This window comes from Achroia grisella, unplaced genomic scaffold (assembly GCF_030625045.1).
Source record: "Achroia grisella isolate CSIRO2021 unplaced genomic scaffold, CSIRO_AGI_Agris_v1 utg402, whole genome shotgun sequence".
NCBI classification, from domain to species: domain Eukaryota; kingdom Metazoa; phylum Arthropoda; class Insecta; order Lepidoptera; family Pyralidae; genus Achroia; species Achroia grisella.
The window spans coordinates 6,367,375-6,389,796 of NW_026712841.1; the positions used below are offsets into that span (position 1 = coordinate 6,367,375).

General features: G+C 31.4%; 1 protein-coding gene across 1 annotated transcript; it reads left to right on the forward strand.

The window, feature by feature from the left end:
- Window positions 1–1,816: 1,816 nt before the first annotated feature.
- On the forward strand, window positions 1,817–18,414 carry LOC131844556 (gustatory receptor for sugar taste 64b-like). The gene is made up of 13 exons (XM_059193470.1): window positions 1,817–1,859; window positions 2,431–2,515; window positions 2,741–2,793; window positions 4,497–4,638; window positions 5,839–5,957; window positions 6,393–6,569; window positions 6,971–7,125; window positions 7,663–7,785; window positions 9,915–10,069; window positions 11,450–11,503; window positions 12,368–12,530; window positions 12,876–12,965; window positions 18,340–18,414. The coding sequence occupies exons 1-13, from the start codon at window positions 1,817–1,819 to the stop codon at window positions 18,412–18,414; spliced, it is 1,434 nt and encodes a 477-aa protein (XP_059049453.1).
- The last annotated feature ends 4,008 nt before the right edge of the window (window positions 18,415–22,422 follow it).

Genomic DNA, 22,422 nt, shown 5'->3' on the forward strand with positions numbered 1-22,422 from the left:
ATTTAATGAAAATATTTTATATTCTTTAAAATATATTAAATCTTTGCCATTTTTTTCTTCAAACTCAGGTTAGACGTCGCTGTTTGTTTAGTTATAAAAGAAATAACGTCATCTTGAGTGATTATTAAACAAAATGGAGAAGCACCTTAGTTAAACTGTCTCAAAATATTCCATTTCGTTAAAATAAGTAGAACAAGGTAAATTTAATGGACCGTTAACAAAGCGTTAACCATAAAACCCTTCAAGCTTTATCTTTTGTAATGTTTCAGGTAAAGTAACAAGACGAGACGAATATTATTCATGTAGCAAATGTTTTAGTGATAAAGCCACGACTCACATTTTTATATAAAAATGTGATTGAAAGCCCAATACTTACACGCATGTTGTAAATACGAAAATGTGTATATATTACCTTTTCACGACAATACAGATCTTAATGAAATAAAATTAGACTTCCTTCTAAAAAAGCAATCGATGTCGTGGCAAAGAGTTAGTTTTAATTTTTATTCTAAAAGTATTTTTATTAAAACTTAATATAACAAATTTTGAATATATCATTGTTATGTTTTGATGTTGGCCAGATTCAAACGCCGACAATTCCGTCGAAATGACTACTAATAAACCCTCAAGCTTCGACACTCTCAATCTCATTAAATATCGTAAATAATAATTTAGTTTACTTTACATTAATCAAATTGAAGAGAACTAACCCGAAATTTCAATAAAGTAGGTATAATCATGTGAGTAAAAATGATAAAAAATATATATGATTCTATTATATATACGTATCTATCATATGATATAATAAAAATTGTAGGTATCTGTACATAAAGGATATGAAATACATATATGAGAAAAACCATTATTGAAATGTAGAACCCGAAACATTGCATTTTAGAATTTTTGTTTTCGCATTTGTATTTGAATTTGCTAGCTAAAGAAAAGCATAGATCTAATATAATATCATAAACGCGAAAGTTAGTAATTGTGAGTATGGATGTTTGTTTCACGCAAAAACTGGTCAACGGAATATGATGAAACTTTACAGTAAAATAGCTTATGCATCAGAATAACATATAAGGTATATTTTTTATTGAAAATTAACGCGAGTATAACCTATAATATATATATATAAATATATTTTTATAAATGTGTAGAAAAAAAAACCTTAAAAAACTGAAGGTTGACTGGTAGAGAATGCCAATAGCATTAAGTCCGCCTTTTGTACCATAATTTATTGGTCAATAAAGTTTTAAATAAATAAATAAATAAAAACTGGTTAACCGATTAGTTTACAAATTTCTCTAATGTACGTTGTAAGGTTCACTTAAAATTTTGTATTTGTATTTTAAGGTTTTAAGGTTAGACATGCGAAATCGCGAGCTCAGTTTGCCTTACAAACATTATAAACGCGAAAGTTTGTGAGTATGGATGGATGTTTGTTACTTTTTCACGTAAAAACTACTGAACAGCTTTTGATAAAACTTTAATGTAAATTTTCATAAAAATCCATTATACATAGGCTATAATTTAAAAATATATAATGGTAATTGAGCAAAATATAACGATAAATATCAAGTAAGTGTGCAGACGAAGTTACGCGGGTCAGCTAGTGTATAATATTTTCATAGAGAACTTCCTAAAGGTCACAACAATTCAAATAAAGTAATGACAACGTTAAAATATCGAACTGGTAATTGTAATAATAAATCAGAACAACAATATGACAGGACGATCAAATATTAAAAGAATGATATCCACTTGTATTTAGTGTTGGAGTATTATCAAGTGGAATCACATCTCATTTGCAGTAAATATGAATGAAGTAAAACCAATTAGCATCATTGTTCAATCTTCTGGTATGGTTCGTTGTTTTGTACTATTTGCATGCCTCGGTTTCACACGGGTGTAATAGTATTATATAAGCATTATACGTAAAGCAAAAACTTTTTATTCCTTTTTTACGAAAATTGTGCGGACTAAAATATACATATTTCGAGTGTGAAAATTCGCATATTTATTGTTTTTCACAGAAAAGGAGCGCAGAATGCTAATATTTTCTTGATATATGTATGTATATATATATATATATTCATAGCCTTTTATTTTTTCTTACTAACTTAAATATAATATAGGTAACATATTCGATTTGTGTAAATTGGCCTTGAAAAACAGTTTTAGCTGCATCTTTCACAATATGCCTTGATACATGCAGTCTCAGTATTTATATATGTTTAAGTAATCAAATCTTAATTTAGATTATTTAAATAAAATCTTAATTTGTAAAAATTTTAATAATGTACCATATTAAAATTTTTACAAATTAAGTAATAATACCGTTATAAGCTTACAGATATAGAAGATGAAGATTATTTTGTATACGTATAAATACATATAAGTTAATTTAAATTAAATATATTCTTTTTACAGAACATTCTCACTCCAATCTGTATAACGAGTTGGAGAAAATAAACTTTAAATCGTTACATCTCAAATATCCTATAGAAAAAAATCGGTAAGTAAATAGAGTTATATCCATCGCTCCTAAGAAAATCTTCTTGTTTCTGACGGGCACTGGCAGAATAATCTGAATAAAAGGCTGGTACTAAATCTATGATGGTCGCAGTGCTATAGGTCTAAAATATTTTGTTATTGCTTAAACTCCTCAATAATAAAAAAACATATATATGAAGTAGATAAGTATCAGAAAGGCGCAATTATACGGTATTTTTTATTACAGACGCGAAGGAAGTGCAACTGCGAGACCTCAAGAAAAATGGGCTACAATTAAAGGTATGTATTATAGTGCGTTTTATACCTAAAATTTAAAAATAACTATAATTTACCACGTTTTATTTGTTACTATTGAATTCACTACGAAAATAGCAACAAACGAAACCAGGTGGAGGTAGACGAAAATGTCTGCCCATAATTTACTATTTACCTGTCTTTCAAACCCAATAGATCAGGAGTAAAGACTTACTTTTAAGGAGTTGTCAGGCGCTCCTGGCCGAAGATTGTTTAAGTAGATGTCAGGCGCTCCTGACCGGAGGCTATTTAAGTAGTGGTTAGGCACTCCTGACCGAAGACTGTTTAGGTAGTCGTCAGGCGTTCCTGACCGAAGGCTGTTTAGAGACTGGTCAGCCGCACCTTCCGCCGAAATATTGGGAACTCAATAAATACGAATAAAACGTGGTAATATGTGATTTTCTTAATTATACTACTGCATCATATTTAAAAATATAAACTATACATATATAAGATACGGTACATTTATCTGAATAAAAAACAGAGAAAATTATGTGAAAAGTTGGAATTGAAACAAGATAGTGATAATGAAGTAAACAGATTAAAATAATTTAAATGGGCAAGTCTATTTAAAACGAATCAAGATTAGATTGAAACAGGGGGCGCACCAGAGAAAATTTCGGGTCCCTATTGTCTTTTTTTATAGAACCGTAACAATACAGAAGCAGATGAACCTGATGGTAAATGGTAACTTTTGATAACCATCGCCTGTATACATGAACAGTCCACGGATCTAGTTGTTACGTGATGCTTGTAGTGCCATTTACGACTAAATTCTAATGCTTTAGTATCCTGTGACTTTATTAGCACATCTAACCACACAGCTAATAAAGCAAGCTACTTGATACTGAAATACGTAAGACCGAGTTACTCGGAGCAGATGACATTGTAGACATAACATCAATCTCTTGCCTTTATTAAAAATAAAATTGTTGCTTGTTCATCTTTTTAGCATTTTTAAAACTTACATTTTTTTCTTATATTTGGAAAAGGCAAAGATGCTGACATACCACCTGATGGCAAGTGGCAATACATTATTACCTTTTAAAAAGGAATAAGCTCTTTTCTTGAAGATTTCAATATAGTATCGGTTCGGAAATACCATTGCTGGAAGGTGATTCCACAATGTGGTTGTACGTGGCAAAAAGTACAATTCTTCTTTCGTTTCAACGGCAACTAAATATATTTTCCCCAGAATGTTGCGACGACTTTTGCGCATTCGGCCGCATTTTTTAGATCTTCCTTCGAGCAGGATTTTGGGCACAAAGGACACGTCAACAGATCGGTCATAGTCTGGGATGGCGCTCCGCAGTCACAAGCCTCCCTTGAAGCGACACCCCATTTTACCAAGTTGAACCTGTAGCGGCCCATCTAGGTTAAGGTTATATATGTTAGAGGTGCGAGATAGTAGCCTCCCCGCGGCGAGCCTGGAAACAACTAGACACGGTAACCCAGTGTCTAGGCTGGCCTAACCTCTAACCACAATGGCAACTCAAAATAAACATATATATATATACATGAATAGCACAACATGTAGCGCCCACAACTAATGTTTTGCCATTCCAGAGGTCCAAGATGTCTAAAGCTCTTATCCTGTATTTTGCTGTTGAAATGTAATCTTTTTGCAAGTAGATACTAATTAGTCTAACAATTGTTTATTACATACTTTATTCTTTTTGATATTTTAGATATAACGGGTTATAAGAGCGACGATATAAGAGATCAGTATGCTTTGTTTCAAGATTCAATGAAGTGGATCTTAATCTGTGGACAATGTTTGGGTTTGAATCCCGTTATGGGGTTATTAGAGAAAGATTCTTCGAATATGAGGTACGATTTAAAGCACAAGATAATTTACTTAAAAAAGCATAAGTCTCGTGCAATATACTACACTGGAGATGATGGCTAACACATAAAAGACAGACATATGTTTTCCCGCACATATTTCTAAAAAAAAAATCCATAATATATTATATGTATAAGATTAGCTCTAACGGTTTTTGCAGCACACACCAGAATAGCCCACAGATGGGAGATTTTTTCTGAAATTTATCATTATATTTCGTCATATCATTTTATATTATAGCCTATGCATTATTCTAATGTATCTGCTATATTACTGAAAGTTTCATCAAAATCGGTTTTAGTACTTACACTTACTCATTTACTTGACATTTATCATATTTTGGTCAATTTACATGATATCCTTCTAAATTATAGTCTATATGTTATTCTGATGTAAGTATAAGCTATATTACTGTAAAATTTCATAAATATCGTTTTTGTAGTTTTTCTGTGAATACCATACGTACATACTCTATTTTATACATTATCGTGTTTATAATAATAAGGTTTAACATAAATAACATAGAGCTATAATGTATGGCTTGCTGCGTAAGATTTAATATGTGGGGCTAATTTCGTTTGCGTGAGAAAATGAAAACGAATAAATATTATAAGAAGGGCTGAAGATCGTGCCCAGTGGCGTGCCCTGGGAGAGGTCTATGTCCAGCAGTGGACTGCAGTGGGCTGATGATGAAATATTATTCTAAATTTATTCATTACCTTCAAACGGTGTTTTGATATACTGTTACATTGTTGTGTTTTATATTTACATTAATGATTACATTATTTTAGTGTAAAACTAACTTGTAAATAAAAAAATATGTATAAAATTTAATTAACAGTATAAATGCGCAAAAAGGTAACAGTTACAACTGAAATTTACCTACGGAGATAAATCTACAATTAATATATTCACAACAATAACATAAATTTATAACAATTGAAATATCCTGTGAACCTACTTTAATTAATAGAATTCTTTGTTACTTTCAAGTTCTTTTCTTCTCTCTCTGTTCTTTTCTTTTAAATTTTTTTTTAATAAAAATATATTTTTAAAAAAAGTTAAATATTTCAGCTATTAATGTATATGGATGCTATCTTACTTTTTACATAACCATTCTTTTTTAATTTTAGTTACTTTCTACTAATTAATATTTCTTGTTTTTATTCAAAAATCTTTTACAGGTTCAAATATTTCTCATGGAGATTTCTACATGGTATCTTACTGTGCTTTATTCAAATGGTTGCAACATTACTTTGTTTGTACAAGTTGTATAGAACATTCATTTCTATAAAGTTACTGGGTAAGCTATACTCCTCTCGAATCACTCTATCTATTAAAAAAACCGCTTTAAAATCCATTGCGTAGTTTTAAAGATTTAAGCATACATAGAGACAGACAGCGACAGCGAGATTATTTTATACTATGTAATGATTATTTGTTAAAAATCAAAACATATATTACTTTGTTACTCAAAAATACTATATAACATCACTGTTTTATTAGATATAGCATATCCATATCATCCATATCCAGCATGTCCCATGAACACAAAGGATCTGGACTTACATTTTTAATACATAAAAGAGTGACAAATAACTATACATTTGCATTTTATTAAATACGTTATTGTACAATAATGAACGTGTGAAATATATTTCAACTTGTGAATTACAGCGCCATCTAGTTCCTATAGCTAAGATATTTATTTTTAAAATAATATTTTGACTTTCCTCAGCATTCCTCTCTTACTACGCCGCAACTGGAATGACCACTTTTTTATTTATACGTGTTGCTGCAAAATGGCCATCTGTACTGCAGGGGGTATACAATTCGAATCTCGACGAGTATATAGACACGAATCTAAAATTTAAATGCAGAATTACTATAGGCGTTATGTTAACTTTAGCAATAGGTATGGATTACTCTATTGTTTCTGACTGATTACTTTATTCATGTACCTATTACTCTATTCTTTATTTTTAATGTCTGTGGTCAAATTTAGAATAGAACTGTTTGTTTGTCTTTAATATTATTCGTGTATAGTCTTACTTTCTTTATTTATAATCTTTCTCTTGTCGAGCCTGTGGAGGCCATGTGGCTCTCGTATCGGTTTATATAGCCACGAAAAGAGCTGTTCACGGACCATCACGTCCTAAATCGTCTATACAGACGCATAGGCCATTATATAGTCTTACTGACTGATGTTAAATTAATTATGGTCGAATTTCGACCACTGGGCGATCGTTAGTTATTGTGATTATTCTGCTGTATGTAAGAGAGGATGAAAATAAATAATGTATTTCTCTATTTTAGTGGAACATATCCTATCATTAATATCGAATATGTCTGAAACTCTCGACTGTGGCGATAAGTTAGATTATTTGTATGAAGCCTACATAGAACATTCGTTCCCATGGCTTTTTGAAATTGGAATGCCATTTAGTGTGCCACTTGGAATAATTATACAGGTATTTTTTTTTTATAAAATATAGGTAAAAAGAAAGTAGTTGTATTCGCACGTAAAATTTCAAATGTTATATAAGAAAATTATTAAAGTAATATCACTATTATAAAATAGGAGTTGAAGGTAGCAGAATGGAAATTAAGAGTTGTATATATTTTTTATTGACGAATCATAAAATAAAAGAAATTTATAATAATAAATAAATATATAAAATCATCCTTATCACTAAGAATAGAACGTAAACTATTTTTGTACCCTTAAAAATACTTTACAACCTGTTCTCAGACCTACTGAATAGACAAACAAAATTTCATAAATCGTTCATAAGAGTCGCTAAAATGTCTTAAATTATTAATAAATTTAAGTTTGTGTACCTAGATATTAATTACAATACATTGCCTGATTATAATTTTTTTTTTTAAAAATTAGTTCATCTTTATAAAATGAATACATTTTTTTTTAATATGAACTTAATTTATAACTACATTCTTGTTAAACATATTATAAAATCATGTTAACATTTTTTATTTTTATGTTTCAGTTCCTCAACCTTACGTGTACATTGAATTGGAGCTACTCAGATTTCTTTATTATTTGTATTAGTTTCTATTTAACATCTATTTTGGAACAAATCAGTACGAAAGTGATCTTCTCACGTGACAAGGTATACAGACATAAAATTTGTTTTTTTTTTTCTTCGAAATTGTATTATTTCCACAAGATTTTTAGATATAAATAGATTTGTATATTCTTTATTGCACTCTGAACGCATTATATAAGTATTATGTATGTAGATGTGATTACACAAAGATTGAATGTGTAGTGGTTTCTATATTGATTGTCGCATGCTTCCTTCTTGTTATACACATTGTATAGTATGAATATCACAGCTTCCACATAGTATGGTAATATTAGTCGTGACGTGGTCGAGTGTCATGAGTCAGTCATGCCCTCTTAAATGTCCAGAGTCGAATCCAGAATAGTGGGCCACGATATTGGGCTCCCTAAAATATGGTTGAGCGCAGTGATGGCTGGTTCACCCGCTATACTAGTGAACAGGTACTGCTTGTAGGGACTGATCAGTTTTGAATACTATGCACTAATTTATTTTGTTACTCAAGTATCTATTTATTTATCAACTTTACTATTTGGCAGTTTGTATACACACAAAAGTCTTAAAAATGTAATTCTGAACTACATTTATTTAAAAGAGCAACACTCAAGTTTCTTGCTCATTTTTCTTGTGACGAGTCTGCATTTCGAATAAGTAGTAGAATAAAAAAATATGACTATTCAAAAGCAATATTAAGTTTATTTGAATAAAGATTATTTATATTTCTGTATTCAATAGGTATTCCAATTAATGTTAACAAAGAAGTACTTACCTCTTAACGATTGAAGATTTCTATATTTTTCACGCTATTTTAAGGCTCTTGGCTACAGCTGGCCTTTAGGGCACTCCAAACCCGCAGAATGACTTTTATCATCATGTATTCCAAGTGAACGCTTTCTTGAGCACTAAGATATTAGGCCTGTATACTCTATAATTTCACTGACATATCTCAACAATTTTACCTATAATCGAAACACAGCTCATAAAGCAAGCCGCTTAGCGACTGCAATAGATTACTAGAGGCACTAGTTCCATCAAGAAATGTTCCATAAGGAAATTATAATTTATTCTACTGGCAACCCACACGTACAATTACGAGTATGATTTCCGAATGTAATTACGATTCTGGTGTATGTAAATTAAATATTTTGAACACGTACACATGGTAATGTTTACAAAATCTGAAACTGAATTGTAGAAGTTTGTTTCTAGAATCTTTGGTTAAATTATATTAAGCATTATCCGAAACCATAAATTTTGCTGGCGTCAGTGCCGTGGTCATAGAGATAAGTTGAATTTATATTTTATTATTATTTCTTATGTATATTAGTCTATAAGGTATTAATAATATGGGCCATGTAGCCTCAATTAAATAAATATATAAAATAAATTGTTACACGTCCTAGAAGATTCCCAGAACTAACTTAAATTCTGGTAACGTTTGTAAACTTGTTAGATTGTTTTATCTATTCGAATATCATCATATTCGTGTGTAAAGTAAATTAGAATGTATTAATTTACTGTTATAAATTGATTTTTTTACAAATTATTTTAATTACCTGACACAATTCTAGGTATATTATGTATGCACTTTTAAAAAATGTATACAAGTACCTCTATCAGTAATAGAGTACCCATAACAGAAGCTTCGCTTTGCATTAGACTAGATGTGTGAATTTCCAGGTTTATTATAATTATTATTATTATTCCTAACTTCCAAAAAAAAATCTCATATCCTAAGGAGGAGATGGCAACTTACCCCCGGCAGAAGCACAGTCGGCCGGGGTTCAGGGCCCAGGGAGAGAAACCGGCGTACAATGCGGGCAGAATCTAAGAGCACCGCTAATTATTATTATTATTATTCATATTATATAATAGAATAACAATGATATTACGTGGACGTATATTTAAATATATATGTTATATGTTATGGGTACTCTATAATGTTATATAAGTATCTCTAACAATAATAGAGTACTCATAACAGAAGCTTTGTTTAGATGTGTCAATTTTCCAGGTTTATTATTACTCATATTATTGGTATTATAATAGGAATAGCAATGGCAATCACACGACACACCTGATGACGGCAGAATTATGTAACAATTCACAAATTGCTAGCAAAACCTACCAGAAAAATTGCAATGATAGTGAATTCACGATCGGATTATTGGTTCCAGAGTTTGCCGCCCGCATTCTGGAGGCAACTGCGCGAGGACTACACACAAGCCGGTCGATTGGTTCGAAACTTTGATAATGCAATCAGTGGGATCATATTTACATCGTTTGCAAGCAATCTCTTCTTCATTTGTTTGCAACTGTTCAATGTTCTTTCGTAAGTATGTGTTATAATCTTATAAATACATATTATAAACACGAAAGTTTGCGAGTATGGATGGATGTTTGTTACTCTTTCATGGAAAAACTACTGAACGGATTTTAATTAAAATTTTCAATAATATAGGTTATACATCGGAATAACATATAAGCTATAAATTTCATGCGGATGAAAGCGCGGACACAGCTAGTAATATATAGTAGTGGTCGCCCAATGGTCGAAATTCAATCGTAATTTATGAAAATTATATGTCTGAACATTAATAGGGTTCTATTTTCAAATTGTTTCTTTTATGCCTGTGTTTGTCAAATACATAGTAATGTGTGTAATGCTTTTTAATGATTTATTGTATAATTTAAAAAAAAATCTGCAAATATTTCTCTTTAAAAACAATAAGTAGGTATGCGTATTGCATACCACTATGTCCGCGCAATTTTCGTAAAAAGGTGTACAAAGGTTTTGCTTCACGTATTAATATAATGATAATATAACTTCACGACTGTATTCCCGAAAAATCGTAAATTAACAGAATTTTTTGTAATCGATGATAATGGAATGATCCTTCCGCCGTGTATAGCAAAAAGCGGGGCACCCATTTTCGGATGATAAAATGAGGATGAGATCAGGTAAGCCATCGTGACAAATTCACCTGGAATTAACCGTGATGTTATCCAGGGAGGGCGACCTGACGTGGTTCATTTCTAGCAATGGAGTCTCTAGTCCCCATTACTAATAATCCCATTACCCCTCTCTCCTCCCCCCCTCCAAGATAAAATTATATTTATTATATAACCATTATTAGACATTATATTATATATAAAACATATATCATTAAAATATTATGCTAATATGTATTCATATTAACATAATATTTTAATGGTCGTGGTGTCGTGGTTTAGTTAGCTATATCAACCATAGACCCGACAGGTAGTAAGTTTCAGTTTACGCGACACTTAATCTTTGTGTCAATTTATATTTATAACTGAGTTAGTTATGAAAGAAAAATAGATAATTTTTTTTTATGTGATGGTAAGTGGTAACCATTGGCTGTGACCACTATGGACATAAGTCATGCCTCTTATCTAGTAATTTATGCCACACCCTTCAACTAAAACACATAGTACAAGAATGTATTGGTATTTTCAAATAAAATATATATTACATCAAATTATAACAACATTCACATAGTATGTTATATGATTGATATGGTTTATCACTCGTTTAACATTTCCAAAGTTTTAAATAATAGCACTGTAGTAAATATGTAAAATGAATTGTACATAAATATTTACTTGTTTACTTGTTATTGTATTAACTTCCACTTAGATGCGATGTCTAAAGAAACGATCAATATTGTACTGAATTTCAAATTTTTAGCCACGGATTGAGGGCAAAACCACCCGCAGAGTCCTGCCCTAATTTCCCAAGTGGGTAAGTACAAACAAAATAGTATTTTTACGTAAATAATTAACAACACGTTTCCCACTTGGTCTAGAAAATCTCAGAGCGGAGAAGTTTTAAGGAACATTATAATACGCCGTTTGTGTTTTGTTTCACTATATTTTGTAAAGAAACGGAACTTTTTTTTAATAAGATGCTTGCACTTACGAAAATGTTTATTAAAGGCCAGCAAAAGTACGAACAGTTTTCATTCTCTGATTGAAAACCCGAAAAGGAAAAGTTTTATAAAACATTGTAAAATACTGATTGTGTTTTGTTTGCTAAATGAAAAAAATGTTTCTTTGCACAATGTTATGTAGGTACATTTTGTAACGAAGCAAACTTTTTTAATATGATTGTACATTTACGAAAAACTTAGCAAAAGCCAGCAATAGTAGCCTGTTTTTACTTTTAATATAAATCGGATTTACAATTTCAAGCTTGGATTAGATATTTTAAATTATTTTATAGGCTGTGCTACGTAAGTTTACATTGAATAAATTATTATTGTTAATATGTTAAGACAATATTTTATTTTCTTTACTATGTTTTTCTACGTTTCTTTTGTTCATATTTCCTATTTATCTCTAGCAGTTATTAGGACATATTAAATTAGGTTTATATACGCCTGAAACATTATGGAAAAAATATTAAGGTAACAGATATGGTTTTGAAACCTTAAGAAAAGAGCTACTGCTTCTTCACGTAACGCAACTCCTTTGCAATTGCTCTGGTTTTGCGAGAGTTGGGCGGCGGTAATCACTTATCATCAGGTGAACCGCAAGCTCATTTGTCCCCTATACTAATTAAAAACGTAATTATATAAATGAATGTTAAAATTGTTTATTATTTCAGCCCATTTGGAGGATTTGAAAATGTAGTGTATTTTACATTCTCATTGGTATACGTCCTTGCTAGATTCTTGGCCGTATCATTGGTGACTGCTAATATACACTCCACTTCAAATGAACCCGCGTCAGCCCTATATGATATACCATCTTCCGCGTATTGCAGTGAGGTAATAATTATATTTTTAATACAAAAAACTATACCGTTACGATTACTATCCAAGATGGGGTAGTTGAGGCTTTATTAACAGTCGATCTTTTGGTGAATACAACCTTCGCATGACTAAATTTCGCACGATATACTTTGAATCCGATACGCATATATCTCTTATTTTTCACTTTAGCCTGACAAATATTTTCATATCATTTGAAGTGCAGTTTTGAACATGTCTTTTTCTGTTTAGTAGCTATTGTAATTGATTGGACCAGTCTAAAGAGACCCGAGAATCGACCCTAATACCTACATTATATAAAATTTTGAAGCCTAGAACTGTTATCATGCGCCTTTTTTTCAGATTCAACGGTTCATAGAGCAGGTACATGGAGAAACTTTAGCTTTGAGCGGTCTCCAATTTTTCCACATCACCAAAAGCTTAGTATTAACTGTGAGTATTTTTTATTTAAAAAAATAGTTTTGGATATATTATCGCAGTACGTTATCTAGCATAAAATTAGGGACAATTTGTTCTACATCAATTGATATAATATAAAATCCACTTATATACATCTAATACAAGTACTCAATGAAGTTACAAAATCAAATATTTGTTTTGTGTATAAATTGAACCGTACTGCTATATAAATACATATCATGAATTTACCCAGGACCTTGGTGGTGAGGTACTAAGAGTGAGGTAAGCAAATATACTTGTACCATGGAAAGATTATGTAAAATCTAACCGTAGTAGATTATATTTCAATCGGATTTTTTATTTATTAATTACTAGCTACTCGCCCCGACTTTGCACGGATGTACATGTATTATATATATAAACATTCCTCTTGAATCACTCTATCTAACAAAAACCGATTCAAAATCCGTTGCGTTTGAAAGATTTAAGCATACATAGGGACGGACAGACAGCGACTTTGTTTTATACCATGTAATAATAATAATATCTCTGGACAATTCACACAGCGCCATTTTGTCCTTAGCTAAGCAGAGCTTGTGTTATCGGTACTAGACAACTCATATAAACACATAGATACTATTTCTGAAAATATATACAATTATATATAGAAAACACCCAGACCGATACAAACAATCATAGTCATGAATACAAGTGTTGGCTCGTACGAGGAACTCGAACCCGCGGCCATCGGAAGTGAAGCGGTGTGTTGAACCGCTAGACCACACAGACTGTTTAATATTAATCTACAAGACAGACATACATATTGAAATTTTCAAGAAAGATTGTTGTAATTAATGTAGTAATGTTGAAACAGTAATAATAATTGAAAAGAAAAAAAATATAACACGAAATAATTTGTTAAAATAAATACGTATTGATTAGCAATTACTTTTTGTACTTATTTCAATCGAGGTCTACGCTTTTCCATCTAGAATTCAGAAGCCGGGAACAAAATTTAACACAAAATCCATTTAATCAAGTAATAAGAGTATAGAGTCCCGTCGATTTCGGGCTATCAAGCAAGCAAGGTTACTCGTAGCTACACTATAAAGGACTTGGCATACTGCTGTAATAATGTTCTTTTTAAATTTCACTTGCAAAAAATATTAGTTATTCAAATCGTGTTGGTACCAGATGAAACTTATAACTTGGTAAGAATTTTGGACATACATGTTAGACATTAACTGAGCCTGCTACTCCGTAATCATGTACCTATCATGTATGATTCTTTAATGCTACGATAGTAGCAAAGAAGCATGTAGCCTATTTTATAAAATATGTCCTGTTTGCTTTACTACAGTAAACAGTTGCCGTAAGCCTGACTGTTAGATGTACGCTACCAATTCTTAAACAAAAATAGAGATAATTTCGTCGGTTTGTCGGTAGAAACTGGGAATACAACACTATGTATTGTAGAGAAAACTTCAGGAAGTAGTTCATTCACCAATCTTAACATGTACGTAGCAGGAAGTTCCTTTGAAACTAATTGAAATATACACAAAATTTCTAAACTAAGTTCCAGATACTTTATATTTGTGAAAATATAACCAAATCGGTTTTAGATTAACGCGTTCATACTCTCGTATTTAATAATCATTTTTATAAATTATATGACGTTAGTGAAATCGTGTATTAATACATTTTCTTATGTATATTCCATGTACAGTTAATACTATACATATATTGTTACTACATAGTATAAATCTATGAGATCAATGGTACAATATAGAAAATATTCTATTCTATTTATATTATTTTTTTATATTAGTGCATATTGTTTGCTAGAGAAAAAAATAAATAAACGTACAGTGAGTGGGACCTTAACCTGTAAAAACTGTACAAAAACAGATTCTTAGCTATCCAAATTAGGCAAAGAGGTCCAATTCAAAAAGCTTTAGAAAAATGTTCCCAATTTTCTTTATTATTTGTGCAAATAAACTAATGTACGGTATTTCAAGTTCCTTTATTTTTTATTTGGTAACTAGAATGTTAAATATTTTTGACGTTCTCGATAATATGAGTTCGCACCGGTTTACTTTCTATGGTCGCGGTTTCGATTCCCATGGTGCAATTGTATTTATTAGTATGATTGTTTGTATCGGTATTGTTGGTTTTGTATGTATATTATTTAAGAATTTACAAAAAACTGTCCTGGGTCATTTAAAAAAGTTCAAATAACGTGATATCCCACTAGGTGGTAAGTGGTAACCATTACCTATCTATCTACAGTGAGAGTGCCATAACGTATTGCCATTCCGGACCACTAAGATGTTATACATAGCCTATAATTACAATTATTGTTTACTGTTCCGTGTCACTTCGTCTGTTTTTTAAATAGATAGATAGCCCATGTCCGTCCTCATATATTCTATCCTAACGTCAAATTTCATTAAGATCCGACCTGCCTCTCTGGAAACTACAACATGGTGTGTTTCAAGAAGGGTACATTAGAGTTTCCTAAATATATGTTTTACTGAATTAGCTATTATTTTGTGAAAAACTATTTCGTTACTAAATAGATTTACATTATTTTTATTTAAATTATACCATTAGCATGTGTGAGATCACAAATATTCAATGCGGAAAACTGTAGTCAGTTTGAAATGAATGATAGTTCATTACTGGTTAGCGTTACGATCTTCTCTAATTGTAATCAAATTCCGACCGTTGTTGAGTCTACCTATATGGCGACACGTGGTTCGCCTCTGAGCAAGGCATCATCAGGCATTGAATACAGTTCGGATATAGCTTGGAAATGTAGTGTTGACTGCTCGGCAACCAAACTGCGCTCTTTCTTACATTTTTAAGCATAGGCAAAGACATTCATATTTCAAATATCCATAGGCTGCAGTAACCGTATTCATAGACTGTAGCCTATTTTACCATTTACTATCTGATGGACCGTATGCCAGATTACTACCACACTGGAAAAAATCAAACAGACATACTTTTGCTATAAGATATAATATTTACATAATAATAAATAAATATTTACTAATTTCTTTGTCATAAAACATGTCTTCTTTATACACGTACCAACTGTATCTGACAAGAAAGTAATTCAAACTATATTGGATCTTCAAAGACACAACTTGCTAATTCATTGATTAATATCCTTTTTGTTGATGGTGAAAACTTTTCCCAATATCAATTTAATAAATCAAGTTCAACACATTTAACCGATGTTAAATTTTCAGCTTGTCCTTACCGATTAATTAAGTAGGTACTCTCCATTATTCAAATTCAAATTCAAAATATCTTTTTTTTTTTCTTTGGCAAGAGGCTAGTATTCATGTAGATCTATTACAGAGTCTTATGATATGTCAAGTCTACCGTCAGTTCGGAATGATTTCGAGATGAGAAGAACTGACAAGAAACACAGCTCGTATTCTTTTCAAAAAAATATATACTAATAATTGTACTAATCAACTAAAATCATTTAAATAACTAACAGTTATTTTAAATAGATTTTTTTATTTAGTTCAAATTGCATACAATCTGACGGTCCACGGTGATTAGTGGCAACAGGCGCTTATATACATGACCAGCACTAAGGTCGTCAGTTTATCAGGTGATGCCCGTAATGATCATGTGTTGGCATTCAAAGGAGTAAGTTGTTATGCCTCTTATCCTGTAATTTGATTTCCTTATCTCATCAGCCAACCGAAAAATCATTTTGCAACGATCAAGCTACTTGGTTGCTAAAATAGGCTAGACAGAGGTACGTAGGTACCTCTGTCTAGCAGACAATATTGTACGAAATTTTACAGGTATTTAGGTTGCTAATACTTATATAGCTTTTATATTATAAGACAGAATATCTTATAAGGGTTCTTAAAAATCGTATTACTTTTGCTTTGTGTAACTTCTCTATGAAAGCATACCAATAATAATAATACGTCTCCAACATTACGGGTTATACCAAATCGATATAATCCTAACTAATATTATATATGCGAAAGTAACTTTGTCTGTCTGTCTCGCTTTTATGCCAAAACTACTGAACCGATTTGAATGTAATTTGGTACACAGATAGTCTGGCGCTGAGAATGGTATGTACATTCTTAGTCCACGTTACTTTTTAATACGAAAAAAGCCTTTTTTAGGTAGGTTGTTAATTGAATATAAATAAGTAACATAAAATAAAGCATGTTAGGTTGTATGGATATTCGTAGTTTTTAAGCCAGAACGATGAAACTTGTCTTTGGCTTTTTCGGTTAGATTATTTAATTTTTTTTTTCTTCCTTTGGTCAAGGTCTCTATAACACGCGGACGAAGTCGCGGGCACAGCTAGTTATTTATACAATATTATTAGATACTAGGTGAATAGTATAAAGAGTCCTACGAATATTTGACGAAAAAAAACGTTTCACTCGTACAAACACAATTTGAGAAATCTAATCGTTTGCCACTTGTGTAAGCCCTTAGGTCCCAATTGGTCCGCTCATAACGGGTACAATCTGAATCCAGGATCGACACTTTTGTCGGACGAACTATGAATTTGAATGAAGATTATACGACGCACATATTTGAAAGGGTATTTCGGAATGGCTCAAATATAATATTAGCACGTACATCTAAGATGAGTGTTGTGCTCTAGTGAATTTAAAATACCCAGGTCTTCAGTCTGTTAATCAGTGACATGATGTATGAATTATGTCTACCTTCTCTTCTCTTCTAGCTTCTTAAAGATAGATGAACTGAATATCGCAAAATTGCGTTCTATTTCGTCCATTATATGCAGTATATAAGGATATTTGAGGACCTCGGTGGTTTAGCGGTTCAGCACATCGTTGTACTTTCGATGGATGGTTCAATTCTTCGCACGGTGCAAACATTTGTATTCATGACTATGATGTATGTATGTCTAGATGTTTTGTATGTATTTTCAAAAATAATCTAAGTATTTGTATTAGTTGTCTAGTACCCATAATACAATCTCTGCTTACGACGTGGGACTAGATGACTAGACGTCCCTTATCCTCATTACATTATGTATATTATATTTGAAAAAAAAAATTGTTTATTATGCAACATCCTCTGCTTATTGTGGTACTAGATGGTGTTGTGTGTATGATGTATTCATAGTAATTTCTTTATTACATTTAAATCATATATACTTCACAAAAATATAATTCCAATATTCAATTAAAAAAGAAATTTAATTCACGAAGTCGTATGATTTTATGAGCACAAAAGAGCATCAAAATGAAATACCTATTTGTAAACGTAACGATTTTCACAACTTTGAATATTGTATTTTTAATATTGCTTCGTGTTTGCGTTAAAGAAATACAATAGTGCATTCAACAGAAACGGAATTAATTTAACTTTTGTTTGGTTTCAGGTCGCCAGTACGATAGTTACGTACGAACTTGTGTTACTACAGTTCAATGGTGAAGAAATGGTTCATAGGTCATAGATTTGTTGATGGCCTCTGGTCTAGCGGTTTAGCACACCGTCTTATTTCCGATGTTCCGGGTTCAATTCCTCGCACGACACAAACATTTGTATTCATGGTATGATTGTTGGTATCGGTCTGGCTAGTTTTTATGTATAATATGTATATATTTACGAAAACAATGTATGTCTTCGTATCAATTATCTAGTACCCATAACACAACCTTTAGCTAGCTTAACTTGGGTCTAGATAGCGCTGTGTTAATTGTCCTGAGATATATTATTATTATTTACACAGCAAGTAACGGCAGATAATATTAAGTTCCATCTAATGAAAAGTGGTATCCAACTTACTAATATCATAAACGCGAAAGTTTGGAAAGATGTTTGTTACTCTTTCACGCAAAAACTACAGAACTGTTTTTGATGAAACTTTACGTAATATAACTTAGAAAGAAAGAAAAATATGCGAATAAAAGGCGGCCTTATCGCTCAAAGCGATGTAGTATTAAATAATATTATACTTACAGATTTTTAATGTTGCACTTGAGTGCCGATAAGCTATGCAATTTCTTATTGTTCAAATAGGAACATACTAAATTAAAATGATGACTAAACTCCATACATTTCAGTCTGTTTCTAAAGACGAAAGAGTTAAATAATATGACGCTAACTACAAAACGAAATATACTGTGACATTGTCACTTGAATATGATATGTTATATTTCGGTACTCAGATATTTATTTATTAGTTTCAGAATAAATAAAACGGTGTATCTTCATTCTAATGCTATATTAAATTTATCTAATTTTGTTTTGTTTTTTTTCTATTCCTAGAAGAATGCAAATGTTTAACAAATAAGAAATAAATCTAATAACAGTTTCAGTAAACACTGTATTTATTGAATGTGATGACATATTGAAAATATATTGTGTACGGTCATGAACAATGTGTGTAGTACCTTGTCACAATAAAAAGATATTCGTAATACGTAAAAGTGTATTGACTTGCCAATAATGTCACTGTGACAAGATACTAAATTGTTTATATGTTATTTCTCGTGACTGTAGATTCAATTATAACCCAATTCCACACAAACGTATTTGCGGAATGATATTATAACTAGATACTTATGTAATTCAATAAAATGAATAAAGAAATAATATTTTCCTGTCCTTGATCCTTGAACTGCGTGCAATACATTTTATGTCATATACCTATTAGCATTAGGGTTTCTAATTTAATATTATGTTCAAAGATATATACAAAATATTGAATATCCTTACTAACATTATAAATGCGAAAATTACTCTGTCTGTCCGTGTCGCTTTCACGCCAAAACTGCAGAGCCTGAGGTTGAAAGGTGTTATGAAAGGTCGTATAAAAGTATCGCCATTTTTAAAGGTAGAAGCTTCAAACTGTTCTTAGGCTGTGGATTGAGTGGTATGGAACTCTGTATGGAAATTCGTCATTTTTGAAGCTAGAACTACGAAACTATTTTATTTGTCTTCTATTTTTTTTATATAGATTATTAAATATTTTATCATTATTTGATCAAGGTCACTATTTTACGCAGACGAAGTAGCGGATACAGCTAGTATAACATATTTTAATAAAAGAAATGATTAAGTGCGATCTATATTCCAACTGACAAGGTCTTAAAGTAAATATTATATATTTCTTCATATTTTATTTAAGTAGATATTAAGTAATATTATTATATATTTATATTGATGAGAAGATTTAAATTTCCTTCCTCTATTTAGTAACTTCTTGTAAAGAAAGTAAAAATAACTACTTACTTTCCAATTAAACTAAAGCAACACTATTCTAAACTGCTGTAAATTTCAAGTGTTATGGTAATATATAAGGGTTAACACAATTAACCGGTCATGGTTTTATTTTATCCCTTTGCTTCGGGATCCTAATAAATTTTAATTCATACATAAGTATACAAATTCTAATTGTTTTATTCTATTGCTTTTGATCTTTTCATTTTGTCGTTCTTGAACTTTCTAATGTAGTTCTCTGCCCAGAAGAACCCGCTGCAGACTCGACATTTACTCTTTTACAAAGTAGTTGAAAGCTGCGTTGAGAATACAAATGACCAACCGACCGACCAACTAACAACAGTGTACCCACATTTAAATATACAATGAAACGAGAAAAAGTAATTTAACGTTAATAGATCAACCTTACAGTTATATAACAGATTTAGCCGACCCCAAAGGTTACTGACACTAAAAATACATATGTGTCAGTTTATATTTATAAAGCCGACAATTGTTAATTCCTTGCTACTTATTGTTTTTTTTTACTGGATGATAATGGAATAGTGCATCCGTCTGCGCTTACGGTGTACGCTGTTGAGGCACCAGTGGAGGATGATAAGATGAACATGAGGTCAGGTCAGTTAGGCCATCGTGACAAATTAACCAGGAATTTATTACGATGGTTTCCAGGTCCATCTGACATGGTACAATGTTAGCAATGAGGTATTCAGTCTATTCATACATTTCCTACATCCTCTACTCAGTGTTGATTATTGGCGTTGTGGCTATGGCCCCATTTTAAATACCAAATGTCCTAGAACAAATGGAATTCAATGTAGTATGGGTAAGCGTTTTATTTATTTAACTTCAATGCACACAATATACAAAATATAGTAAAGTACATTTGGCGGACTTAACACCATGCGGTATTTCCTACCAGTCAACCATAGGTGGTGCAGAGAATAAATGTTGGCGATAACAATATCTCTGATTAACTCAACAGTTATTTTTATTCCATTATCTAAGAGTCAGCTAGATTTTTATTACCATACATTGATTTTTGGTGCAGCATATACATACGTCAGATTGGAATACATAACATTACGGTTTAAGTCGTAGAAGTAAAGAATAGAATAGAATAGAATAGAATAGAAAATCATTTATTCAAATAAACTTACATTGAAGCACTTTTGAATAGTCATAACATTTTTTTTTTTTTAATCTACCGCTCATTCGGAATGCTGTCTCATCACAAGAAGAACAAGCAAGAAACTTGTGTGTTGCTCTTTTAAATAATTTATTCTTACTTACAATTTAAGTTTAAGTGTGTGAATACAAACCACCGATTAGCACTAATTCAATTAAATACTCAAAAAGAAAAAAATATTAAACACATAACCAACTGGTTAAACAATTAATAAGAGGAAATCAGTCATAGTGATTAGAGCAGACCAGTCCCTACAAGCAGCACCCGTTCACGAGTATGACGGATGAGCCAGCCATCACTGCGCTCGACCATATTTTAGGGAGCCCAATGACCCGGCCCACCACGCCGCCACAAGTCTGGACATTTTAGTGAGCATGACTACTCAAAACACCAGACCACGTCATAGCTACTCACAATTGCCATCTGATGTTTATAGTATTCACATTTCACATAAGAATGCATGCGGCAATTAATACAAAACCCGCTACGCTTTCATATTTCTAAAATAATTGAATCAAGAAAGCAATGAGATAAACAAATTATAACGTTGTATGCTAATAAACTAATTATTTACTTGATATATTGTCTTCTATAAATTCGTCTATCCTGTAATAGGCTTTCTACATAAAAATTGTTTAATATAAGATTTGAATTGCCTCTCTGTCAGATTTAGTGCAGATTCTGGCAGTTTATTATAAAATCTTACGCAATTACCATAGAATGAATTACTGACTTTGTGCAGGCGGCATTTAGGTAAAATTAGCTTATTTTTATTGCGTAAGTTTCTATTTGTACAGTCTTTAAGTTTTCTAAAACTGTCTAAATTCTTCCGCGTATACATGATATTCTCATAAATGTATTGTGAAGTAACGGTGAGGATATTTGAGTCTTTAAAACACTGACGTAATGACTCTCTTGAACCCATACCATAAATAGAACGTATGGCTCTCTTTTGTAAAATAAATATAGTATTTATATCGGCTGCTTTACCCCACAGTAGTATACCATATGACATAATGCTATGGAAATAACTAAAGTATACAAGTTTAG